Source organism: Solanum lycopersicum, chromosome 11 (genome assembly GCF_036512215.1).
Source record: "Solanum lycopersicum chromosome 11, SLM_r2.1".
Classification (NCBI taxonomy): Eukaryota; Viridiplantae; Streptophyta; class Magnoliopsida; order Solanales; family Solanaceae; genus Solanum; species Solanum lycopersicum.
Genome location: NC_090810.1, coordinates 4,794,487 through 4,818,942, shown reverse-complemented (window position 1 = coordinate 4,818,942; position 24,456 = coordinate 4,794,487). Strand labels below are relative to the sequence as shown.

The following is a 24,456-nucleotide window of genomic DNA, read 5'->3' as shown; positions in this document are numbered from 1 at the left end:
GTAAGTCGAGGTCAGTCATATGAATCTTCACTCACTAGATTGTCCTTTTTAGGACAATAGTGGGAGGCATACACATGGTTCAGAAACAATGATGACGTCTCGATTTCAAGTAAGTCGAGGTCAGTCATATGAATCTTCACTCACTAGATTGTCCTTTTTAGGACAATAGTGGGAGGCATACACATGGTTTATAAACAATTGTCCTTTTTAGGACAATAGTGGGAGGCATACACATGGTTCATAAACAATGATGACGTCTTGATTTCAAGTAAGTCGAGGTCAGTCATATGAATCTTCACTACATGAATCTTCACTCACTAGATTGTCCTTTTTAGGACAATAGTGGGAGGCATACACATGGCTCAAAAACTCACTAGTTACCATATCGCATTATTTAAGCTCATCCCAAACCGATATTATACAAAAAGACAGATTGTTGTCATGATCTGATGTTACATACAATCATACATTAGTATTTCTATCAACTTCAACTTACAACCCAACTTTGCATGAGAATAAAAAGTTCTCTAATTTCTCATACTAAAATTGAGAGATTTAAAGCTCTACAACTCCTCATATTGAACTGAAAAGCCACAACGACATCGTTTCGTCCTTGTTGAACTTTCTTCATCAACAGTCTGATCTTCTACAAAGAAAACATGCTCATGGTTTTCTGCAAGTACAAATGGTGGACTATTAGATTTGGCTATCTCAGATTTTTCTTGACGAGCGCTCCTCGTGTTCTCACTGCCACCAGCTAGTAAGGAGGATTTATCGTTGGATGTTGCAATATTGACTGCTGATTGTGAGGATGCCCCGTCTACGTAACAATTGTGCAGCCTCTGTCGGGTAATAAGTGATGAAAGAAGCTGATACCACCTAGAAAGAGCTTCTGCTTCAGTCCTCCTCCGCTCTTTGGCCTCTCTTCTCACCTCTTCTTCTGCATATGCCTGATAACATCTCAACAAATTCAACAGTAGTTCTACCAGAGTGCTTCAAATGCAGTAACGGTTTTGGACTTATTTGATAGCATTTGAACAAAAAGGTTTTGAGGAATGAAGAACGAAAACATGATTGGTGGGGGAGACCTCAAAGATATGTAACCAAGCGATGAAAATATATTACAGTTAATGCAATTTAATTACCTCAAGAATTGCATCCTTGAACTCGGTACACACCACAATCCCCTCATAAACAGGTAGAGATCGACCATTTCGGAATTCAAATCCAACCATAGCAGGTGAAAAATCTATTTGCAGCCTTTTAGCAATAGGAACCAACCTTGGCAATCTCAAATGGACTGTACCGGGTGGAAGGCACTTCTCGGACCAGACATCCACTTGACCTCGCTCATTCTAGGGAAAAAAAACAGCAACTATCACATTCTAGCCAAAAACAACCATAAAGACAAGATCGGCAAACAAATCAAAAAACTGAGCTAAATGTCGTAACCAATTATTCTATCTGCTACATATATGAAAAGAAGCACATCTAAACATAACATGTAGAATGTGTTAACAGGGACAGATAACCTTCTCAAGCAACTGCTCTGTAAAACCATCTCAAGAAGCCAACAAACGAACCTAAGATCAGTTTAATTAACATTTCTAGCAAGAAGAGATTTCAAAGTTCCGAATAGCAAATGAACAATTGGAGTAATTAAGCACACCTAAAGGATGTTAACGTATTGCCTTTAACTATAAACAAATTTTACTGAAACTCTATAAAAATCGATTCCCTTATATGGGCACAATAACGTATCCATGTCATTCAAGTGTTTAATCTCCAAAATCCTGAAGTTGTTTTTCACCATGTTTATAAGGTCAGGAGGCAAAGGCAAAAAGAAATTATCTTAGCTGGGAGAGAAATCCCGAGGCACAGGGAATAATGATCATGGGAACAACCAGTAGCTAAGACATAAGATCATGGGAAGTTCGGCAGACATTAAAAATTTGTCCCGACTCAAATAATGGCAGATGCCTCTGTCTGTAACTCATTATTGAAAACGAAATATTCTTGAGCAGGAGGAGAATACGCAGATATGAGAAATAGCTATATGAAAGATGCATAAAGTAGATGGATCAACAAGGTTTACATGCTATGGATCTGTCAAAAGAAATCCAGAGCTTTACATGATGTTGTGAAAGGATTAAAGGAATCCTTACTGGAGAGGCTCTGAACCCGAAATAGGATTGATGCAGCTCTGGGCGTTTGGAAAGTTGAAGATGCAAAGGGAAAATAGACAATCTTTTGAACAATCATACTATCATAAGAGTCTAGCATGCACCCACTTAGAGCAGATGGAGATTCTCAGATGGGAAAAGCGGAAAATAGTTTATCTAAGCATGGTTCCAAACAAATATTGATCTTATTTTCTTATAGCTTATAATTTAGCATAAAACGTCAAATCCCAAATATATCTCAACTTTATCAACATGTGTATCACTTAGAAGGCTTCACCTTAGGTACAATGCCATTTACTGCAGGAGGAAGAAACAGTGGTTCAGTTTGCCACTGTCCATAGAGAGCGACAGTTCCTTCACAATCTCCCTCGCCATAATCATCATCTTCAACATCATGTCCTTTGTTCTGCTTTCCGGAACGCTTCAGAACCTGAGCGTAAACTCGCAGGTTATGGTACTTGCGCAGAAGAGGATAATCAAAAATAATAATGCAGACACACAAAAGATTTATGTGCAATAAAACCTTTGCGGGTATCTCATTAGCTTTCACTTGGAGCCCCTCGCGAAGCCATCTTTCCTTTCTTTGGAGTGTTCGTACACAAGATCGTGGGTATACTGGATGACCAGAACAAAAACCTAATACAGGTCCTTTGGGGTAGAGTATCTGATTTTTGTTAAGCCATCTTTCAATTATGTATAGGTGATGGCTTCTGTAAGCCTGCAGAAAAAAATAGTTCAAACCAAATATATTGTCCGTACAACGTAGTCACATTTTAGCAAATATTTGTGTTTATTACCTGTTGATTTGTTGGAAGAGGTTCAGTCAGTTCCCTTGTTTCCAACTCCATGTCTTCGAGAGAGCTCCTGGTTGCTGTAAAAGAATTCCCTGTAAAGAATTTTTCAAGAGTTCTCTATCACTATGTTCACGCATATACAGCAGGCAATCATTACCTCCTTGTGCAAAATGAACTACATCACTGGTGGCAACCGACTCCAACTCCTTTAATGGTGCCAATACTGCATCCCACCAAATTGAGTTGACTCGTTCAGATGCTATCTTGTACCACTTTGTACAGTACCTGACAAGAAAATCGAAAGACATATTGGGCATAAGTATCCCTCAGTTTATCTCCTTCTTACAGACTGTTCCAATTAATTTAAAAACTTCTGATTGATCCAATATCATCAAAGGTGAAAAGCGTTAGAAAGTGCACCAGGTCTATCAGAGTTTTAAGAGCAAAGCAAAAATAAAGTGTAATGATAATAATAACAGTACTTTAGGTCATAAGCAAAATGATGAGGACTAATGATTCAACTACAACATGCCCGATCACATCCCACAAGTGGGGTATTGGATGAAGACTATGATGATTAATTGAAAAATTTTAAAAGAAACCCAAAACTCATGGTTTGCATCTCCTCTATGTAGGGAAGGGGTACAAGGGAAAGACACAAATGGTTTAAGATTCTGTGTGTGAAATAATGATTGAGGGTATGTTATAATATCATATAGCAATGAAACTAAGGAGTAAATCAAGATGGACAAACCATAAAAAATGAAAGCATAAATGCTGCAGATAAAATGATTTAAGAGTATACATAAAACTATGTCTAACAGAAGTAAACCTAAGAGAAACAAAAGCACTCAATGAAATTCGTAACACCAAAGCAATGCGAACTAGAACCTGCGTGTCACATCTTTAGCTCCATTTCCAGCAAAAGCAACAACATATCTTAAAGGCAACTTGCATGCAGCTGCTGCAGCTTCCACATTTTGCTCTCCATCAGTGATTGCATTTACAACATCAACATGCACCCACTTCCCAGTCAGGTTCTCACCACTGCAGTAGACCTCTGCCCAGTATAGAGGTGCCCCTACTTTCTTAGATCCAACAGCAGTTGATATTCCATGAGAGGAAGTTGAACACTCTTCTGCTTTAATTTTCTTCTTTTTGAAAGGTGATACATTTGATGAAGTGCTTCCTACATCCTTCACATCTGAGATCATAGTGTTCCTAGCAATTTCAACTGCGGTCGTAGAAAGAGCCATTTCCAACTGCATCTCAAATTCAAGGTCCCCTTTTCTCTTTGGCTGCTCTTTTTTTTTAATACATGCATCATTAGAATCACCCTGAGCATCTGATGTCGATGCTGACATTCTTTTATTAGACTTATCTGTAATAGTTTCTCTAGACTTGTCATTGGTAGCTTGGCCAGCAGATGTTGAAGTCTTATCAGAAACATTGTGCTTGCCATAAGCCATAGATTTAGCAGGAGAGAGAGGAGAACACTTTGGTCCAGCCACCATCAATGTTGAAGAGCTAAATATCCCACTACCAGCCTTACTAGGGCCTTTACCAGAGGGATATGATTTCTCAATTTCAGGCTTCAAAGAAGCCACATCCAAGATTGATACGAACCTGCAATGAATATCTTCAGATATCTTGAAGGTAATTTGTCATGAGATTAAAAACTTGCAATCTTTGGGGCTTTCATAATGCTTGCAATATCGAGAATAGAAAACATAAGCAGCTTAAATTGTCCTTTTGGTGTACCTACCACCAGGGGGTTTTCATGTTTGAAATACAGTAAAGAACCTGTACAAGAGAAGTTCTAATGCAAGATAGTCACCTAACTTCCTAGACCATGCTGCTTGTTACCAAAATAAAAGTCTGCAGAAGGGGACTTCCACAAATATGTCAAAAACCAGGGTAACTTGAATTGTCAGCACTTAGCTAGGGTAAATTTATGCACTTCCTTACTCCAACAATAGTCAATTCGTTGACAGATGTGTTAACATCACTATGCAATAGCTCTAGCAACTAACTAAATATGAACAGGAAAATGGGAAACAGAACTCACTTATTACCAACTGGGGAATACAAGTCATAAAAATAATTCAACCGACTTGAGATAGTTTCAGAGTTTGACTGCTCTACACAGCTTAACTCCCTCCCACTGACTTGCACATTTAAATGAATCCTCATGGTATACAATCCAGGACTTAGAGAATTTACGCATGATCGTCATTAAGAAGCCAGAGTAACGGAGAATAAAACAGTCAGTAGAAGAACAATAGAGGCTATTTAGCTGTAATAAGAATAAGAAAGTAGCAGCTTACCTGGTCGTAAGATTCAAGGCCCTAAACAGGGCCACAGATAATGCAGCAACCTGTAATAACAAAAAAAAAAAATTGTTCTAAGATAAATGGGCCAAATACTGAACATTATTTCTTCAATCAAGATTAAGATGTCTGGACAGTCTCCAACTCTGTTTTTAAATAGGTAGGTTCCAAAGGTTAAGCAATTAACCATGATATTACACCATATTTAAATGACCATAGTTTCTTTATTTTTATTTTTTTTTAAAGACAAAAAGGGCAAAGAACAAACTTATGAACTTTCTAATTGAACAAACACAAAAAAAGTTGTCTGAGAAACTTCCACAAGCGGATCTGCAATGAATTACTGTGCCTGAATTACAAGAAATTGCAAGCTAATTTGGTGACTTCAGCAGAAAAGCAGAAGTAAAACCATTTTCTTCAGCAGCAAGCCAGCAACCATCATTATTCATTACCATCTCCTGTCACTATAAGACTGCTTGTGTCTATGCAACCTAGTCTCCAACCATCTGATTCATATCTAGGGGAGGGCATTCGGAATTCTGTTCAGTATTTTCAAAGTTAATTTTCGATAATCGGTAATTGATAGTAGATAGGAGATACCAAATACCGAAATTTCCAAAGTTCAGTCCAGTACAGTAAATCAAACCTCGGTATGGTAAATCCCGGTACAGTAAGTTGGCAATTATGTATAGACTTCACCTTTACAAGGCCACAACTCTTTTTTACTACTCCGGTACTCCCCCCACTTTTTGGTTGGCCTAATTTGTTTCACTCACATTAACTCTTCTAAACACTCAACAGGTCCTGCTTTAAAGTCTGGATTGCTCTACCACTGTCCATTAATTATATTTCTGCCAACAGCTTGTTTTACCCTCAAAAATTTTCTATATTTAATAGGCGCACAGAGAGTATAGAAAGGTTTAAATGGAAAGAAATAGCTATGAGGATACTGACTGATTTAAATAGGACAGTGACCTTGAATAAACAACGAGCATATTAACTCTCTGAAGCATTAAAATTTAACTTGTTGATAACTGTGCTGCTGGCTCCTTAATTAGAGACTATTTTCTAAATAGAAAGTAAAAATTATTGAACATTGTACACAAGATTAGAGCGAGAGAACTTGATTGGTTATAATCACAAACAAGAAAAACTGACATGTTATCAGAGTCATTTGACTGTGAATCTTTACTTTATTTAAGGCATCATACCACCACTTGAGCTAAATAGATAATCCGAAATAAGAGTAAGTGATGTCTGTAATTGGAAAACTGTAATAGATTAAAATACTGTGGCATTCGGTAGTACTGACTTGTCTGGAACCGGGTATCAAAATTGATTACCAGAATTCTGAAATTTAATCCTGAATATAGTACCAGTTAGTGAATCACCAAATTTCTCGGTTCTGCTCGGTAATTCGATTTTCGGTGAATTATACCCACCCCTATTCATATCCTAAAGCAAGAAGATGCAAATATATGATGGGGCAGAGAAGTAAACATGTGATGTAGAGGAAACATGTCAAATGTCAGGGTAGCCTTAATCCATTACACAGGAAATTCCCAAGAGAGCACGCAATGTTACAGAAAAAGCTATGCTCAGAACAAGCAAAACAAAGGAGGAAACGCTTATAAAAGGAAAACATACCTCTTCTGGGGTCCCTTCCTGGGACTCGAGAGTTGATGCCAAAGCTGAATGAAATGGCTTCTCCATATCATTTGCACCTCTAACACGGAAATGACTATGGATCTGCATCCAGTGGTAAAAGGTGAAATAAGAAAATGAAACTTCTATATCAAAGGGTAGTTATAATGATAACATGTAACACATACCCAATTGACAAGAGGAGCTAGTGCCTTTGCAGTAAGTTTTGGAGCATCGGTCAACTTCAGCAGATGTGCAGGCAGCAGTGAAAGTAACGAAGCCTGGCAAAAGTAAGTGATTTCTTATATAGTATAAGTATCAGTACTTGGAGCAAACGATCAAAAGTCAAAAGCTCGCCAGTATTTCCATATCATGCACACATAAGAGGTATGGCATGCTAAGTCAAATATTAATGTTTTTTTTGGGGGGAAAAGGTCATAGATTAATGTCAAAATAAATGAGAGTTTCCGGAAAAACATATGATAAACTGAAATTATCTGAGAGTATGTAAGCATAGGCACAAAGTTCCCAGTGATCATATGTTGTAGAATTATATAGAGATTTTAAATTTACACAATTTTGAAGTTCAACACATATAACAACCATGAGTCCATAACAAAAAGAAAGGTGACAGATGATTATTCTAGTTAGAATATCAAACTACAGGCATAAGAAAGAACCTGGATAAGAGGATCATTGCAAGCGCTATCTACAAACCTGCCCCTTGCTAGTAAACAAAGCAAGTTAACCTTATGCACAAGCTCAGCCAATTCCTGTAATTTAAGGAGGAAAAGTATAAATTGATGTACTTCCAACAAGGGACTAAAATCTTATATCATGGTATTCATATATCTATCATATTCAAACCACCTTTTCTTGTGCAGTTGCTCGGCGTACTGTCTTCTGTTTACTAGGATCAGGCGGAGCATCAAACTCAACAGTCACACCATTGATTGTATCTTCCTTAACATTGCTTTCAGACTTCAAAGTATCAACTGGCCCATCTTCCCAATCAATACCATCAAGTTCATCTTCCCTCTCAATACTCTGACACTGAACATCTGTACTTCCATGTTCCACTTCCGATGGCACATTTTGTAACACATCTGTAGTGCAGCATTTAGCATCTAATGTAGTCCTTACAACTGTAGTACCAGTAAGCTGCTTTTCTGCCTCACTTGATCCATTCTCTGGCTAAACATATATAACATAATAGAAATTAAGAAATAGATTATAAAATGCAGTTCATACCTAAGTCATCGTCAAAACACGTGCAAACCACATATGATTATTCAGCACTACGAAAAAAAGAGACTTCTTCCAGCAGGAAATGTTTCACTCGGTACATTGCCTAACTGAAGCGATAGATCAAGAAAGAAACAAACCTCGACGATGGTATCCTGTTTGCGTAGGTAACTATCATCTGTTTTCAGACCCCGAGAGCCACGTGACTTGTTGACTCGTTTCAGAAGTTTCCCCACTGCACCTCGAGATATGTTTGCCAGAGTTTCTGAAATCAAGCATTCTATTCATAACGTAGTTTCAATCTTAAAGTACTCAAATCTATACTATTATTGTTAGTCCATATTAAATTACTTATTAAGATTTTTAAAATATTAATTAATAATGAACAATTGCAATGGAACAAACCATTGCCACTGGCTTCGTCTTTGCAGCCGCTTTGGCTCTCTTTCTCACCATAGTGTTTCAAAGAGTCTTCACTTGCTGTCCAAAATGGAACATATAAGTTAACCAGACCTCAGTGCGCTCTGGTAATGGAACAAACAAACTAGCACATAACACAAGTCCATGCATAAGCATATTGATCTTCTCCTTTTTAATCAGTGGTCACTAGTCATTTGCAAAGCTCGTGAATGTTCGCTTCTAGTAAGACACCACTCATGCAGACAAACAGAAATTACTTATCATCAAAATACACATGTTATCAATTGAAAATAAAGAAACATGCCTCAGATGGTCGGCTATTGAGAACCCACTCATTTTTTCACTTCAACCACAAGCTTTTTCAAAGCTATAACCCAAACCAAGAAAGCGCTACCAAAAAAAAAAATGAATCCAATAGAGGGATAGTTGAAGAGGGAGACCAGTTAAAAGAATAAGTGCAAGAATCCAAGATTGAATTGTATGCATTCTTCCTTATGTTTTGGTGTTGTGATGTTGGTTAAAGAAAAAATACCACTTGATAAACAGAAAGCCTAAGATATCTACCAAAGAAAGATGAATGAACCTGAAAAGAGGATTGTAAGAACGACTAGAAAAGCAAATAAATGTGTAACAAAAATATAAAAATTGAAACTTTATGCAGTCTGGTTGTGTTTTTGGTGGCATGTTGTGTAATTAACGAAAACATACCAGTTGATGAACTGAATAACATTGACAACTAGCAAACAAAGATGAAATAATCCTATAAAGGGGAAATCAAAGAATAGGATAAAATTAACCAAAAATGAGAAACATTAATCAAAGATGGAACTTTATATGCATTCTTGGTTATGTTTTGCTGTAATGTTATGTAGTTAAACATTTGCTAAACTGAAACACAAAGAAAAACATGGAACAAATAATCCCTTAAACCGATAGTTAAAGAATAGGATAAATAAACTAAAAAGGCATAACACATAGATAAACCTTCAAACTTGTCCTCAATTGGCAAGTAAATGCTCCAACTTTGAGTATGCACATCTCAACTCATCTCCACTAGGTCAGTTAAACACTCCAACTTACAAAGACACCTCCAAAATCTATATGCCATGTCAACATCCGGTGTCCACAAGAAAGGGGATGAGTTGAAGTAGTCAGCTACCCGTTGAGACCAAGTTGAGGTGTCTAGGTGTACACTCTCCAAGTTAGAACACTTACTAGCCAGTTGAGGCCAAGTGTTAGTGTATGTTTATGTATTAAGCCAATGAAAAATGAGAAACAATAGTCAAACATAAAAATTTTATGCATCCTTTGTTATGTTTAGCTCTGGTTAATAAGATGCTAAACTGAATCACAAAGAAACCTAGCAAACAAATGTGACATAAACAGATAAAGGGTGGTTAAATAAGACAGAAAAGCAAACAAAAAAGGAGAAACAATAATCAAAGATAGAATTTTTATCCATTCTTGGTTATGTTTTGCTGTGGTCAATCAATTACTAAAGTGAAATCACAAAGAAAACTAGCAAACAAATGTGAAATAATCCGATAAAAGGGTGCATACTTAAAAGAAGACACAACAATAAACAACAACATAAAGAGATTTGTTTTAAATAGACCTAAGCTTTAAAATAAAAGGATTACACATATGGGAGCCGTAACAAGAAGGAAATAATACGAAATGCAGAGCATTACACAACATAAAGAAGGAAGAACATTAAGAACAACGAAATAATGTCATAACTGAATCACAAGAACACTGATGACAACCGAAATTGAAGAACAAGAAACCACCAGAACAGTGCTAATACTACAAAATGACAAGCAAAACTCAAAAAAAAATTGAATTTTTATGCAGTTTTGATTTTTGAAACGTACCAGTTGATTGATTCTGTCGCTTTGCCTGATTTCTGGTTCGCATTTTTTTTCGATGAATTTAGCTAAAGCATAATCAGAAGAGGCGCGAGCTATCTGGTACGGTTGAAACCTATGAAATACCCAAAACCCGGGAAGGAGGAGCACAATTTGCGATGTTCCCGTCGGTTTGCACGTATCTTCGACTAATTTAATAGATTATTGATCGCATTAAAGTTAGAAAGAACAATTGCATATCAACTTTTCCATTGAATTTGAATTTCAAATTAGAATCTAATTTAAAATCGAATCTCATGGCTCTTAATCATTTTGTATGATGACTGCGTCACAACATCGGATATTAAATTGTTCGTTTTTTAATTTTTCCTTTTACTTAAGTCATTGCAAGATTTTTCGGAAATAATTATTTTACTTAATCGGTGAGATAAGAACTAAGATATGTATATACTCTACTTTTTATCTTCATCACTAATATTACTCTTACATGTGATTGTTATTAGTGTTGATCTGCTTAGTTATTGTGTAAATATAGGAAAAATGTATAAATACCTTTAATTTATGATCGAAATGTTAAAGACATATTTATATTATAACTAAGGTCCTATTACTCCTGAACTTATTTTTATGAATAATTTTATATTCTTTTCGAGCTACGTATCATTATCTTGTGGGTCCAACACGTGTTGTCATTTTTTTTTTCAAGCTAGTGCCACGTAGGCTCAAAGGGATAGAAAATTATTTAAAATAAATAAATTCGGAATAACAGAACCTCAGTATAGTATAAGTTTGCTCTGTAATTTAGAGAATAGGTTGAGGGTACTTGTGTATTTTTTCGTAAATATATATTGTCTTTGTTTTAATTTGTTTATTCGATTTTAATTTGATATAAAAATTTAAAAGATAAAGAAGAAGTCTCAAACTAAATGTATGTAGTATGATTTGAAACATGTCAAGTGGATAGTTTGAATAAAGGATTTTCTAAGAAAAAAATGTTATTTTTAACAAACTAAAAAAGAAAAGTAAAATACATTGGTAGATGTTATTGAAAAAACTCAAAAGCAATTATAAATTAAAACTATTACAATACGATTTTGTTAGATCTTTTTATTATTTTTAAAAGTTCAATTTTAAATTTGTTATTTATTATATTTAAACTTAAATTTTAAATTTGTATTCACTTAAAGTTAAATTGTATATGGATCGTGAAAATTTGAGAAAACAAGTTACTCTGAAGCAAAAATTTGTTACTTAAATTTACTCTAAATAAAGTGCATGTCTAAAGTTTAATAATGTCAACACCACTAATTCAATAAAATATACGTGAAATTTGACTTTATCAAAATCATAATTTCAGTATCAAATAACTAAAATTTTACATTATCAATATTATAATTTTAATTAAAACATTTGAAATAAGAACTGAAAACGATTATATATCTAAAGTGCAACCACATTTGGCATAGTTAATAATATAACATTAATAAAATAACGTATAAAATTTAACCTAATCAATACAATACTTTCTTTTAAAATGTCTAAAATCAACCTATGATATGCTAGATCAAATCTTATGCAAATATATTTGATGTTTGATCTTTGACAAATAACACTTCAAATTAAAATATTCAAAATTTTCCAAGCTTCATACATTTTTTTATTATTTCAATATATTCGGTTAAATGTAATTTCTACGAAAAATACAATATTTAATTTTGATCATATCTTAAACAACAATCTCAAAATCAGGTATTCGTGCATTTCGCCCAAAGAAAAACAATTAATTTGGCCTTGCAAACATTTCAACAGGCTTTGTGTTGGGCCTAGAGATGAACCTTAGAGAGGCCCAAATAAACTTCCCTTTACCATTCGACCCGAAATCTAAATTTCTCTCTAAACCCTAATTACTCTTTCTCCTTCCTTCATTTCTCTGCATTTTCGGGCGAATAGTTGCAGATCTGTGCTTTCGTTGCGTGTTTCTACATATATTGGTAAGATTTCATAGCGTTTTTTAATTGGTTTTTTGCTGAAGAAAGTTGATTTTTAGGGTTATTTAATTACCTATGTTTTTGCTGATTTTCGGATCGTTTTGTTTGATTTGTTCATCTGTTTGTATCATGTGTAGAATAGTTTGTATTGTTGGTTCAATTGATGAATTTTGATCGCAAATTATTGGTATCGAAGAACAGAGAAGAGATAGGAGAGAAGTTTAGTGAGAAAACTAGCAGATTGTATTGTCATTTATCATGGTGCAATACATAAAAACCCGTTTAAAAGATGAAAAAGTACCTAAAAGCTAAAACGGGGCCAAAAGCGGACTTTCTTTCAAAAAACTTGACTAATAGAATTGTGAAATTAGGATAGGCTGAAAAATAAGAGAGAAGCTTAGGATGTTAAAGGGGTGTAAGCTCAAAATAGGCGTTTCTTATGTTGAAGCCAATTATATATATGAGTCTATTTATGCTTCTGCGAGTATGATGATGCTTACCACTAAATGAGTCAGTTTGCTCTGGATAAGTTGAAAGCAGTAACTTATTTCGACTGGAAAAAATTGGTTGGTCATGTTTGTTCTTTTCACGTTTCTCCTTTACTACATTGTGGAACTATATGGTAAGGAATTTTATCAGTTAGGATGAGCGTTCACTCCGAAGAAGTATGGAAAGACTTTGTCCCACTATAATGTTACAGTGCTTATCTATGAATCTACTGAAGGTCTGTATTAACGTCAATAGATAGAACAGCTTGCCTCACCCATGAGTGAATATTTCATAGTGGCTTCATTAGATCGTACATCTTTCTTGGTATATCTAGATAATAGGTAGGATCATACACTGGTAATGCATATGTGAATGAGTGCTTTCATAAACCAAAATGCAAATGAAGATGTACAAAATGGACAAAAAGAAGAAAGACTTACAGTACAGCTGAAATAAATGTGTCAATTAAAGTTGAAAAGGGGTTCGGTGACCAGTTCTGGTAAGAGTGGGAATGAGGGCAAAACCAACAAGTTGGAGTGGGGGAAGTAGGACCTCAATAATCAAGAATGACCCACTTTGTTTATTCTGAGGCACCAGTATCACTACACCAATCAATATTCCCAGGAAATTCACGGTCTAGAAAAACAAACAACAAAGGTGCATGGGGAGTATTTTGCTGGCAAGGAATTGAAAAAAAAATCAACTTTGCTGCTTTGGGTCTCTCTATTTTACCCACAAAACTCAATGGTGAATGGCTAATCAGAAAAATAGAAAATTGTGGGAACCATAAACTAGGAAAAGCACAACCCTTCAATTGTTCTTATTTCCCCAATTCTTTGATACACTTCTGAAATTTTCATGGCATATCTTGTGATAGACTTCTGAATTTGTTTTAGAATACTATTTCATTTTCTTTTCCCTTTTTTTCCCTTATGGTGTATGAAAATAACACATTATGCAATTTTTATGTTAGACAGCTTAATTAGTATTGGAAGTATTATATTTCATGTCAAATTAAAGAAAATTCAAGTTTATATCCTCCTGCTTGTGCGACTTCTATGTTGTTGAAGTTTGTAAAAAAGAGCCTGTTCAATAGGTGAGTGAAAAATAATTCAACAAGAAAGAACAGTTTCTTAATTTGTAGAACAAACTAAAGTAGCTTAGTATAAAGAGCGACAATGTCTTTTTCACGAAAGCCTTGTTTACTAAAGAGGCAGCTAGCTTGAGGAATTATCAAAAAATCCAAAAAGTTAACCTAATTTATCAACCACATATATGCTTGTCCCTGGCATATGTCTGTTATTTGCACTTTTACCACAGATATGCTTTTTGATATATATTCTACTCATAGTAAGCTGTCATTTAACATTTTAGTTAACTAGAGTGGTTTTATGAATACAACCTTCATTTGAATCTTTGCTTTTTCATAGTTTTAACCAATACAATGGATACTTGCTACACCTTCTGTAGGATTTTTGAACTCAGACTTCTCCAGCTGAAGAAATAGAGAATACAGTTTTCACTGACAAACGTAAGCTCCTCTATTTTCCCCTCCTATATTTTTACTTGTGTTAGTGTACTGCTGTGTTCTTTATTATACCTTATACGGTGTAACTCTTTGTGCATTGACCCTTATTGAACACTAAGATATTACCTTCAATAAAAGAACTTCACTAAAAGAACGTTACCTTTCTCAAAAAAAAAATTAAAAAAATTCACTAAATATTTGCCATCAGATGTCTGGCTTGGGAATTTGTTGAGTATGTTTTTATGTGATTCCCTTTTTTAAATACACGATTTAAAATGGTTTATCTGTTCATTTCCTCAATACTCCTTTTCCTTTAAGGAAATCCCACACTGGAAATAGCAAATGTTGTAGACCTGGGAGGACTTAATGAGGGTATATGCAGTTTGAAGTTTAGATTGTTTAGCTGGTGCCTGCATTCTCCATCCCTTTAAATGAAAAGAATCTTTGGAATGATGATTAAGGAGTATTCCATCTGATTTCAAGCTGATGCGTTACAAAAAAGCATAATAATTATTTTATTTTATTTTACTAAATCGGCAATTAGATAGTATAACGATTGCCTTGTAGTATGAGTATGACTTGTTGCTTATAGTCTTTCTATAACATGACAACCTGTAATCATTTTCTAATAATTTTTCTCACCTGCTGTATCTGTATACTCGTATTGGTGGGTAATGCTTTCTGTCAAGTGACTGACTGCTTTAGCCAACTGTGAAACTGACTTGATTATTTTAATTGGAAAGCCTTGGTGGTTACTAGTATTCGGAAGTTAGTCACCAAATTCTGTATCTTATATTGGTGTTAACAAGAAGATTGAATTAATCGGAGTCCGGAGATGATCCCCTGTATCGTCTTGCCTGTGAATTGAATAAGCTGACTGCTGTACGCAGGAATTTTTGTGAAATTTGAGGGAAAGGAAAACAAAGTCTAAAATATCCCATGAGTATTTAAAACAGCCAGAATTATTCAATGATTTTTCTTTTTGCTGTTATTTGGATTGTTTGATTTGTTCATCTATTTCTACATGTTTTGACATATATTAGTAAGGGTTTATTGCTTTTTAATCATGATTTTGCTTGTGTAGCTGTGGAAAGCTCGGGTTTTAGCTTTATTTAATGATTTTTTCTTTTGCTGGTTTTTGAATTGTTTGATTTGTTAATCTGTTTGTACATGTATTGGTAATCTTTTGTTGTTTTAATCATCTTTTGCTGTTGTAGCTGCGGAAGCTCATGTTTTTGTATTCAATTATTTTTGTTTTTGCTGGTTTTTGAGTTGTTTGATTTGTTCATCTGCTTGTATCATCTGTAAAATTGAGTGTACTATTTTGATTCTCTTAATTATTTTTTTCCATTGATTAACATGTTTTTGTTTTTCTATCAAATAGTTGAATATACAATGTACATTCGTTTTTGTCCACTTTGGACCTTCTCTTGCCATATGGTTTGGTGTGGTTCAACTACTGCTCAAGTATATCTCTCTGTATCATTTGTATATTTTGTTTTTTGGTTGCTAAAAGATTTCTATTGTAGGTGATTCGTATAATTGTGATGGGGAGTAGATTGGGAAGAAGAGTTGTGAACTTCGCAAATCTTCCAATTAAACTTCTCATGCCTTCCTCTTTCTCCAACATCACTGAGATCTCCCTCAAAACCATCCCCTCTGCTTCCAAGGTAACATATATTAATAATATTTATTAAACTACAAGAAGAACTACCCATCAATCTCAAACTAGTCGTCGATATTTCAAGTGTTAGAGCAAGTAAAATTTTGGGACCTTCTATCTTTGGGTTTTATTACCCTTTGAAAGATTAATGTGTTTAAAATTTTCGAAGTATGTATTCCAACTTGGCATTTTTATAAAGAAGGATCTTGAGACTTCCATAACTAATTGGATCTGATCTGCCTGTCTAGTTTTTGTGTTACCTTGTTGGTGTACGAATTGCTCATTTTGAATCTGTTGCTGTATGAAATGATTCCATTTATTTTAATGTTACTTTGAGGTTGTTCAAATTGCTTATTTCAAATCTGTTGCTGTATGAATAATGACGGGTTGAATGGGAACTGGGAAGTGCTGAGTTGTTTGTTTGCAATCCTTTGTGCTTCTTCCTGTTGTTTGATGTTTCTCTTAGCCCATCTGCAAAGCTGCTTAATATACTGGCCAATGTGCTGTCATCCTTTTGTTAATTTTAATTCGCCTGATTTGGGTCTTAGTCTGGTGATCGTGCAATAGTTATATAGATCCTACCAGTTAAATCTTTGCGTAGATGATTAGTTCTGCTTGTAGTATGAATTCAGATATCTGCCTGCGAAATCTTTGCAAAAATGAACAGAAATCTTTGCATATTGCTCGGAGGGGATCTACATTGCACACAAAGTAGTATTGGAAATTGTTCTCGTGAAAATAAATTGCTCTCTGATCTCTGCTCTTTTATTCTTAGAAGCTTTCTTGTTTTCTGGAATAAGAAGTGATGGTGAAATGTGTGTTTTTGGAGTAGTAGGTGAACTAGCTTTAGGTCACATGGTGATTTGAGTTAATAACTCATTGTCTCTCATGCTTTTTTCTCAAATGATTAGACTCCTATCATGAAATCTTTCAGTAAAAATCTCTATATTTCCCTCATGGTGCGTGCAAATAAATAATTTCTATATTTGTTGCTAGAAATGCATAATCTTGCTAGTCGGTGTTGAGTGCATCAGCTATATGAACTATTCTTGAACTTTGATGTATAGATTGAGATAAAAAGGGTTTTGGAGTCTCTCTACGGTTTTGAAGTTGAAAAGGTCCAAACCCTTAACATGGATGGAAAGAAGAAAAAGAGAGGTGGGCTGTTAATTGCTAAACCAGACTACAAAAAAGCTTATGTTACTCTTAGGAATCCATTATCTATATCGCCCGACCTTTTCCCTATCGGAGTGATCCAAGAGGAAAAGAAGAATATGAGCAAGAAATCCAAGTCTAGCATTGTTGAGGATGATGAACCTAAGAAGACGCATTGGCTTGACGAGAAGAAAGATGGAAGGAATCGGTCAGAGATGAGATTTGGTCGTGGCCGTGACCATCGTAGTGGACAGCGTTCAGATGTTGGCCGCGATCGTGGTGGAGAAAGTCGTGATGTTGGCGCTGCACCAGCAAAGTTTCCTTGGAGCAGTATGAGGTCTTATGCTCCTAGGTAGATCATTATTGAATTTTTATTGTGCCTAAGTAGATTATCTTTCTCTTCAGAATAATTGAATTTTGTATCAATGGTTGCTTTGGATCATTGGCATTGTGTTTAGTCCCATTATAATCGGATGCTGCTAGTTTACTTCCAACAAGTTATATGGAGTTCTATGTTTTTTTCTTCAAGCACAGTTGATGCTTTCTTTTGATAAATCATTTTTCTTAAGACAAAGTGCTATTAGATGTAAGATCTACTGTACCTTTGCGAGGTAACGTTAGTCTGCATATACTCCACCCTCCCTGTCTCGCTTATGGTGGTTGTTGTAGCTAATTGAAAATGAGAAGCAATAATCAAAGATTATATCGCTAAAATTTTGCACATAAGAATTCTTCGGGTATTCTTCGGGGTGACCCAGTGGTTTGGCCTTGGGATTTTCATATTGGATGTCTCAAGTTCGAAACCCCTTCCTAGCAAAAGCAAGGGGTTTGCCTTCTGGATCGACCTCGTTGCACCGGACTTGCCTAGTGCAGATTACCTCTCTTATGTGTTTTGCGAGTTATTGTATAAGAGCGGAAACACACTCAAAGAATAGGACTGCGGGTTTTCTTTGTCATAAAAGAAGTAATTTTTTTTACACATAATACATATATTTTACTTTTTGTAAAGCGAATAATCTAATCTATGCTATTATTTCAATAAAATGCCCCTAGTTCAAGAAAATCTCATAAATAACAATATTTTGTGTTCTTATTATCAATTATAATTATAATGACAGTTCGTATAATTATTAAATATAACAATAATTACCTAAAATATTCCCAATACATTGTACCAATTTGCTCTATGTGAATAGATACAAAGCGAATAAATCATATCCGACAAATCCTTAATACTCATTATATATCGTATCTAAAAAAAACTCTCACATTTACAAATAAATAAATGTATAAAGTACGTAAACAAACATCAAAAATTTTGGCGCTAATTACATCATTTTTCATTTTTTTTAAAATTACAATAATTTCAAATATTTTAGAACTCGAAGATACATTAAATTTTCACGCCATACGTAGCAAACAATACATCATGTAATTACGTAGTATATTTTTTATAAATACATAACATATATTTACTCGAAATGATAATTTTCCAACACGCTTTATATATTGGGCCTAATAGCAAACTTTAGAGAGGCCCAATAAGACTTTCTTATACAGGAAGTCGTCGAGTTCGTTGACTCGAGTACTATATAACCAATTTATACACGGAACAATAAACAAATTGCCCTAAATTGAAATTTTTCTCCAATTCCCTTTTGTTCTCTGAAACCCTAACAACATTTTTTCTTCTCTCGATCAAAAAATCTTCTCATCAATGGAGATTGTATCTTAAATCCTGAAAATTTCTTCATAATTACTCGTTCTCTTGTATTTCTCACCATATCCAGCGAAAAGTTGCAGATTTGTACGTTCGTGGCATGTTTCTGCATATATTGGTATTATTTGTTGCTTTTTTTTTGTGAACTTTTTTTGCTGTTGTAGCTGCGGATAGCTCATGTTTTAGCTTTATTCAATGATTTTTATTTTTGCTGTTTTTTTTAATTATTTGATTTGTTTATATGTTTCTATATATATATTGGAAAGCTTTCGTTGTGTTTTTTAATTGTTTTTTTGCTATTGTAGCTGCGGAATAGCTCAGGTTTTAGCTTTATTTAATGATTTTTGTTTTTGCTGGTTTTTGATTTGTTTGATTCGTTCATCTGTTTTTGTATGTATGGGTAAGCTTTTGATGTTATGTATCTTTTTGCTATTGAAGCTGTGGAAAGTTCATGTTTTAGCGGTATTCAATGTTTTTTGTTTTTGCTGGTTTTTGATTTGTTCATCTGTTTTTATCATGTGTAACCTTGATTGTATCATCTGTTTCTAAATATAAAGGTGAACTTTTGTCAATTGTAGTCGTGTTTTGCTATTGTAGCTGCAGAAAGTTCATGTTTTGGCCGTATTCAATGATTTTTGCTTTTGCTGTTTTTTTTCCTGGTAAATATTTCACGCGGACACAACCATATGTATATTTGCCACTTCTTTCTATATGTTTTAGATCCATGTTTATTAGTAATTCCTTTGAGATTTGACATTTATGTTGTCTAATTGTTGAAACATTTTTTTGTTTAAATGTCATTTTAAGATTCTACCCTTAGTTGGAACAGTTTCTAGAACATTTTTGTAGTTGTAGTGGTTTTTTTCTTGCCAATTGTTTTTGTTAAACATGATTTTGATAATCATTGTTAATGTGCTTTATTTCCTTTCTTACAGATTGGCTTTAGCTGAAATTTTCCTAGTCTGCTTACATCATCATGGCTTCACTGGATATGACCCTGGATGATATGATAAAAAGTCGGAGAAATACTGAGAGGGGTGGTAGGGGTCAAGGCAGGGCCCGACGCGGAAGAGGGGCAGGGGGTTCATTTAGAGGTGGATCATTTAGAGGTGGAAGGACAACAGGGGCTCCTCGTAGAGGGCCACTTGGCGTGAATGCTCGGCCATCAGCCTACACCATTGCCAAGGCAAGCTCAAAATTATTGCGAAATCTTATGATTTCATAGACACATCTGATATGCTTTATGAACACAACTGAAGGTTCTCTGCTTTTGTTTAGTTGACGTACAAGCAACTCTTGATTTTTTGGTTCAAAGGAGAAGTCCACTTTGGTTCAGCCATAATAAGCTGTTCAACTGTAGTGCAATTGTTGATGATTGAACTTTCTCCTTACTAAAGGATTTCTGATGAATTTTGATTTAAGTGGGAGACTCAGATGGCCCTATTCAGGCAAATCACTTCTTTGTAGGATGCTTCTTGGGGAGATTCATTAACTGAAAATTTAAGAGCCTTCACACCATTTAAACATCCCTAACCCCTAAATGTATAGAGATTGGAGGGAACTTTCTTAACCGTCTGTTATCCTTATGGTTGCAAGGAGAAGTCTACTTTGGTACAGCCATAATAAGCTGTTCAACTGTAGTGCAATTGTTGGTGATCTTTGAACTTTCTCCTTGCTAGAGGTTTTCTGATGGATTTTGATTTAAGTGGGAAATTCAGGTGGCCCTATTCAGGCAAATCACTTCATTGTAGCATGTTTCTTGGGGAGATCCATTAACTGATAATTTAAGAGCCTTCACACCATTTAAACATTCCTAAGCCGTAAACGTATAGAGATTAGAGGGAACTTTCTTAACCGTCTGTTATCCTTATGGTTCCAAGGAGAAGTCTACTTTGGTTCAGCCATAAGAAGCTGTTCCAACTGTAACAATTGTTGATGATCTTTGAACTTTCTCCTTGCTAGAGGTTTGCTGATGGATTTTGATTTAAGTGGGAGATTCAGATGGCCCTATTCAGGCAAATCACTTCCCTGTAGCATGCTTCTTGGGGAGATTCGTTAACTGGAAATTTAAGAGCCTTCACACCATTTAAACATCCTACCCCCTAATGTATAGAGATTAGAGGGAACTTTCTTAACCGTCTGTTATCCTTATTGTTTAGTAGCAATCACTCTAGTTTTCTCATTATTGGTTTAAAGAGGGAGTTTGTGGCTGTCTTCATGAATTCTACTTGCATTTTGTGGAACTGCTAAGGGACAAGATCTTCTGTTACCATCTCATTTCAAGGCATTTTTGCAAAGGTGGCTTCATTTGAACATCAGAACTGGAGCTCTTACCTTTTTGCTTAAGTACCTGATGTGCAGTGGGTCAATTCCTTTTAACTCCCATCTACACTTAATTCTGCATCGTTGACTTCTCTTTTGCTATTAGATTGCATTTTTTTGAGCAATTCAACTTAACTGGAAACTACGTAGTGCGATGAAACTTTGATGAAATGATCTACTGTCGAAGAATGGTGAATTTATCTAATTGTTTGGTAGCATGCTGACTTTTGCTTTCACACCTGTTAATCTTTCCGGCATGCTTGCTTCAGACTTTCCGCAGAACCAAGAATTTGCCATGGCAGAATGGTTTGTTTGAAGATAGCCTTAGAGCTGCAGGACTGTCATCAGTATTGGAGAGTGGCACAAAGTTATATGTTTCTAATTTAGACGTTGGAGTGACTAATGAAGATATAAGGGTACACCTTGAGCTTGTCTTCTCACATTATACCCTCCTTTGCAATAGATGTCTTTGAAGATTTTAAAACCTGTCTTGAAACACAGGAACTCTTTTCGGAGATGGGAGAACTAGTACGATTTGCAATCCACTATGACAAAAATGGACGTCCAAGTGTAAGTTATTCTGCTTTTCATTTTGTATTATGATGTTTTCAGGGTCTTTTTACTTGCTAAGTTGCTATATGTTTATTTATACGAATGAATCTGTTTATTTGCTGTTTAAAGATAACACTACAAGAATTTGTGTGTATTATTATTTAATGTGGAAGAAAGAAACATGATTGAATCATAACAAGATGAGGAGGAGAATGAGAAGGAAGAATATCACCAGCAGTTTGCTGATGATGTTCTAAGAGTTAAAGTCGTGCGAAGATTGGCATGGCTGTGAAAGGTATAGAAGAATAGATCCTACTTTAAGATGTCAAAAATTTTGAACCCTACACTACTGGCTCTTGGGAGATTTGGTTAAAAGAATTTGATATAATAAAAGATCTATAATTAATTGATATGTGTCTGTAAATTTTAATGGACCCTTTGTCTCCTGTTATTTGTTTCAAGACCTTCAGTTGTGGATTAATTGAATATACCAATTCTTAGTCGCATGCTGCTAGTTTACTCTTGGTAGGTCTTTCATTGTTATATTACCACTGCAGAAAATAAAATAGGCACTATCTCAATAGAACCACATATTTTCTCATATAGAGTTGCAGCAGTAAGCTATTTGGTAGTAGCATTTGTCTGTAGAGATTTGTCTTGAGTTCATAGTACTAGTTTGGTTTTGTGGAAATTTCCTAGTATGACTTGTAAACATGATATGAAACGATGCAAGAAGACAGTTCAATTTCTTTAGCCTTCAACTCTCGAGTATTGTATGAATTCAAGATTTGAAGACCCATGAAAAATATATTCTCTGATAACTTGGCAGTAATAAATTATAGTTAATAAGTGGGTTTGAAGGTATCGCAAAGGCTTTCAAATTGATTATGGATATAATTGCAAGCGGTTTTAGCAAAGTGGGACCATTGAAAATGGCCTACAAGTCCCTCTCACTGGTTTTCTAGAAAGTGCTGCTCTCTACTGTTTAATATATGTGTTGACATTTATTTTTGAAGGTCTTTTTTCCCTTGATATAATAGTGTCAAATCAATCTTTTATCCTTTTTCGTTATAATATAGTAGTGTTCAGGAAAAAGAAGTAGAGGATAGCACATGTCCGTAGTTGCATACATATGCGGATATGTGTATTTGTTGCTTTGGTCTTTTGCTTACGAGTTTATCAAATATTTTTCTGTATTTGGCTCAATGTTTCTGAATTTTATAATGCTTGTTTTTAGTTTTGTACTTAAATGTGAAGTTGATCTCATCTCAACTTTCAGGGCGCTGCTGAGGTGGTCTTTGCCAGAAGAAGTGATGCATTCCAAGCTCTTAAGAGATATAACAATGTGCAGTTGGATGGGAAGCCTATGAAGATTGAAATAGTTGGTTCCAACCCAGAAATTCCTTTGTCAGCTCGTGTAAATGTAGTTGGAGGAACCAACCGGAGGAGGACTGTGGTTATGGCGTATGTTAATCTATTAACCATCTCTTCCTTTGGACTGAGATTTTTGTTGTTTCATGTTTGTGTATGTTTGAATGCTAACCGTGTGCGCTTACATACTCGAAGCTCTTTCTGTGTATAAACATCTTATCAAAGGTTTTGTGCAAATGTTTTTTCTTTCTTTGAGAGTTGAATTTGTACTTCGATTTCTGCAGGCCAGGTGGTCCAGCTCGTGGAAGAGGAGCTGCTACTAGTCGTGGTTCTAGGTAAATCTCAGATGTGGTTTTTCTTGTTAGACGAGCTGTGCTCAACAATACATGTACTTTCTATAGGCGTAAAAAAAGAAAAATACATGTATAAATACGGACCAGTGGAGACGTTCAGTCTTCAGTGTGAGCTGTTTTTCATGGTTACATGTGTTAGAGAATGTGTATAACCTAGATTTCATTTTTCTTTTCACAGTCAAAGGGGCCGTGGTGGTTTGAGGAATGCACCTGGACGTGGTCGAGGTGGTGGTGGCGGTCGTGGTTGGGGTAGAGGTCGTGGCCGCGGTGGTAGGGGAAGTAGCAGCAGGGGCGCTGATAAGTCAGCTGAGGATCTTGACAAGGAACTGGACAGCTACCACGCCAACGCTGACGCCATGCAAACTTAGATATGGCGCTTCCATAACTTGTGAGTTAACTAGAAGAACCAATCATGTCTACTATGTCTCTGTATCACGTCACCAAAACTCATGCTTTCCAGTTGTAGTTTCTTGCCGTTTATATGATTGTACGATAAATCGATCATTTGATGAATGCTTTTTAATCCCCTAATGAACGTATCGTAAATAGAGTGGTTTATTTGTCTTCCCCATCTTCCTATGCAACTGTAGTTCTGCTTAAATTATGCATAAGGTAATTAGATTGTTCAATTGTACTCACATCCATTTGAGGTGATAAAGTTCATTGAGTGAAAACTTTATATTGCAAAACACTTGTATACCTGCGTTGATATTACAACAATAACGTAGTTAGTAAAATCATTTACATGTTGAGGTAAGTATCCGTTTTCTTTCTCCTGTTTCAACCAAACAAACCCGGTTTCATGATTTCGACCAACCTCGACGATGTCCT

The 24,456-nt window shown here is 35.2% G+C and overlaps 3 protein-coding genes across 7 annotated transcripts; 2 read left to right on the top strand and 1 right to left on the bottom strand.

The window, feature by feature from the left end:
* Window positions 1-390: 390 nt before the first annotated feature.
* Window positions 391-10,802, bottom strand: LOC101265989 (DNA repair protein RAD4). 4 transcript variants are annotated; one of them, XM_019211176.3, is made up of 16 exons: window positions 10,491-10,767; window positions 8,602-8,676; window positions 8,337-8,461; window positions 7,822-8,145; window positions 7,632-7,724; window positions 7,140-7,232; window positions 6,955-7,056; window positions 5,305-5,354; window positions 5,046-5,186; window positions 3,869-4,603; window positions 3,135-3,262; window positions 2,981-3,069; window positions 2,707-2,901; window positions 2,461-2,613; window positions 1,146-1,355; window positions 391-950 (listed from the first exon to the last, which is right to left on the bottom strand). In XM_019211176.3, the coding sequence occupies exons 1-16, from the start codon at window positions 10,531-10,533 to the stop codon at window positions 564-566; spliced, it is 2,943 nt and encodes a 980-aa protein (XP_019066721.1). In that variant the 5' UTR covers window positions 10,534-10,767; the 3' UTR covers window positions 391-563. The 4 variants fall into 4 exon arrangements, with proteins under 4 accessions (XP_019066721.1, XP_010312673.1, XP_019066722.1 ...); XM_010314371.4 differs by having other exon boundaries at window positions 2,981-3,054; XM_019211177.3 differs by lacking the exon at window positions 5,046-5,186 and having other exon boundaries at window positions 10,491-10,802.
* A 1,472-nt stretch (window positions 10,803-12,274) lies between these two features.
* LOC101256642 (uncharacterized) lies at window positions 12,275-17,835 on the top strand. 2 transcript variants are annotated; one of them, XM_004250131.5, is made up of 4 exons: window positions 12,275-12,475; window positions 14,432-14,492; window positions 16,019-16,159; window positions 17,220-17,835. In XM_004250131.5, exons 3-4 carry the CDS (start codon window positions 16,037-16,039, stop codon window positions 17,661-17,663), a joined length of 567 nt encoding a protein of 188 aa, XP_004250179.1. In that variant the 5' UTR covers window positions 12,275-12,475; window positions 14,432-14,492; window positions 16,019-16,036; the 3' UTR covers window positions 17,664-17,835. The 2 variants fall into 2 exon arrangements, with proteins under 2 accessions (XP_004250179.1, XP_025884136.1); XM_026028351.2 differs by having other exon boundaries at window positions 12,387-12,475; window positions 14,392-14,492.
* Window positions 17,836-18,924: 1,089 nt separating this feature from the next.
* Window positions 18,925-24,314, top strand: LOC101256343 (THO complex subunit 4D). Its single transcript, XM_004250130.5, has 7 exons — window positions 18,925-19,145; window positions 19,963-20,213; window positions 21,619-21,765; window positions 21,851-21,919; window positions 23,181-23,365; window positions 23,557-23,607; window positions 23,804-24,314. Exons 2-7 carry the CDS (start codon window positions 20,004-20,006, stop codon window positions 23,991-23,993), a joined length of 852 nt encoding a protein of 283 aa, XP_004250178.1. The 5' UTR covers window positions 18,925-19,145; window positions 19,963-20,003; the 3' UTR covers window positions 23,994-24,314.
* The last annotated feature ends 142 nt before the right edge of the window (window positions 24,315-24,456 follow it).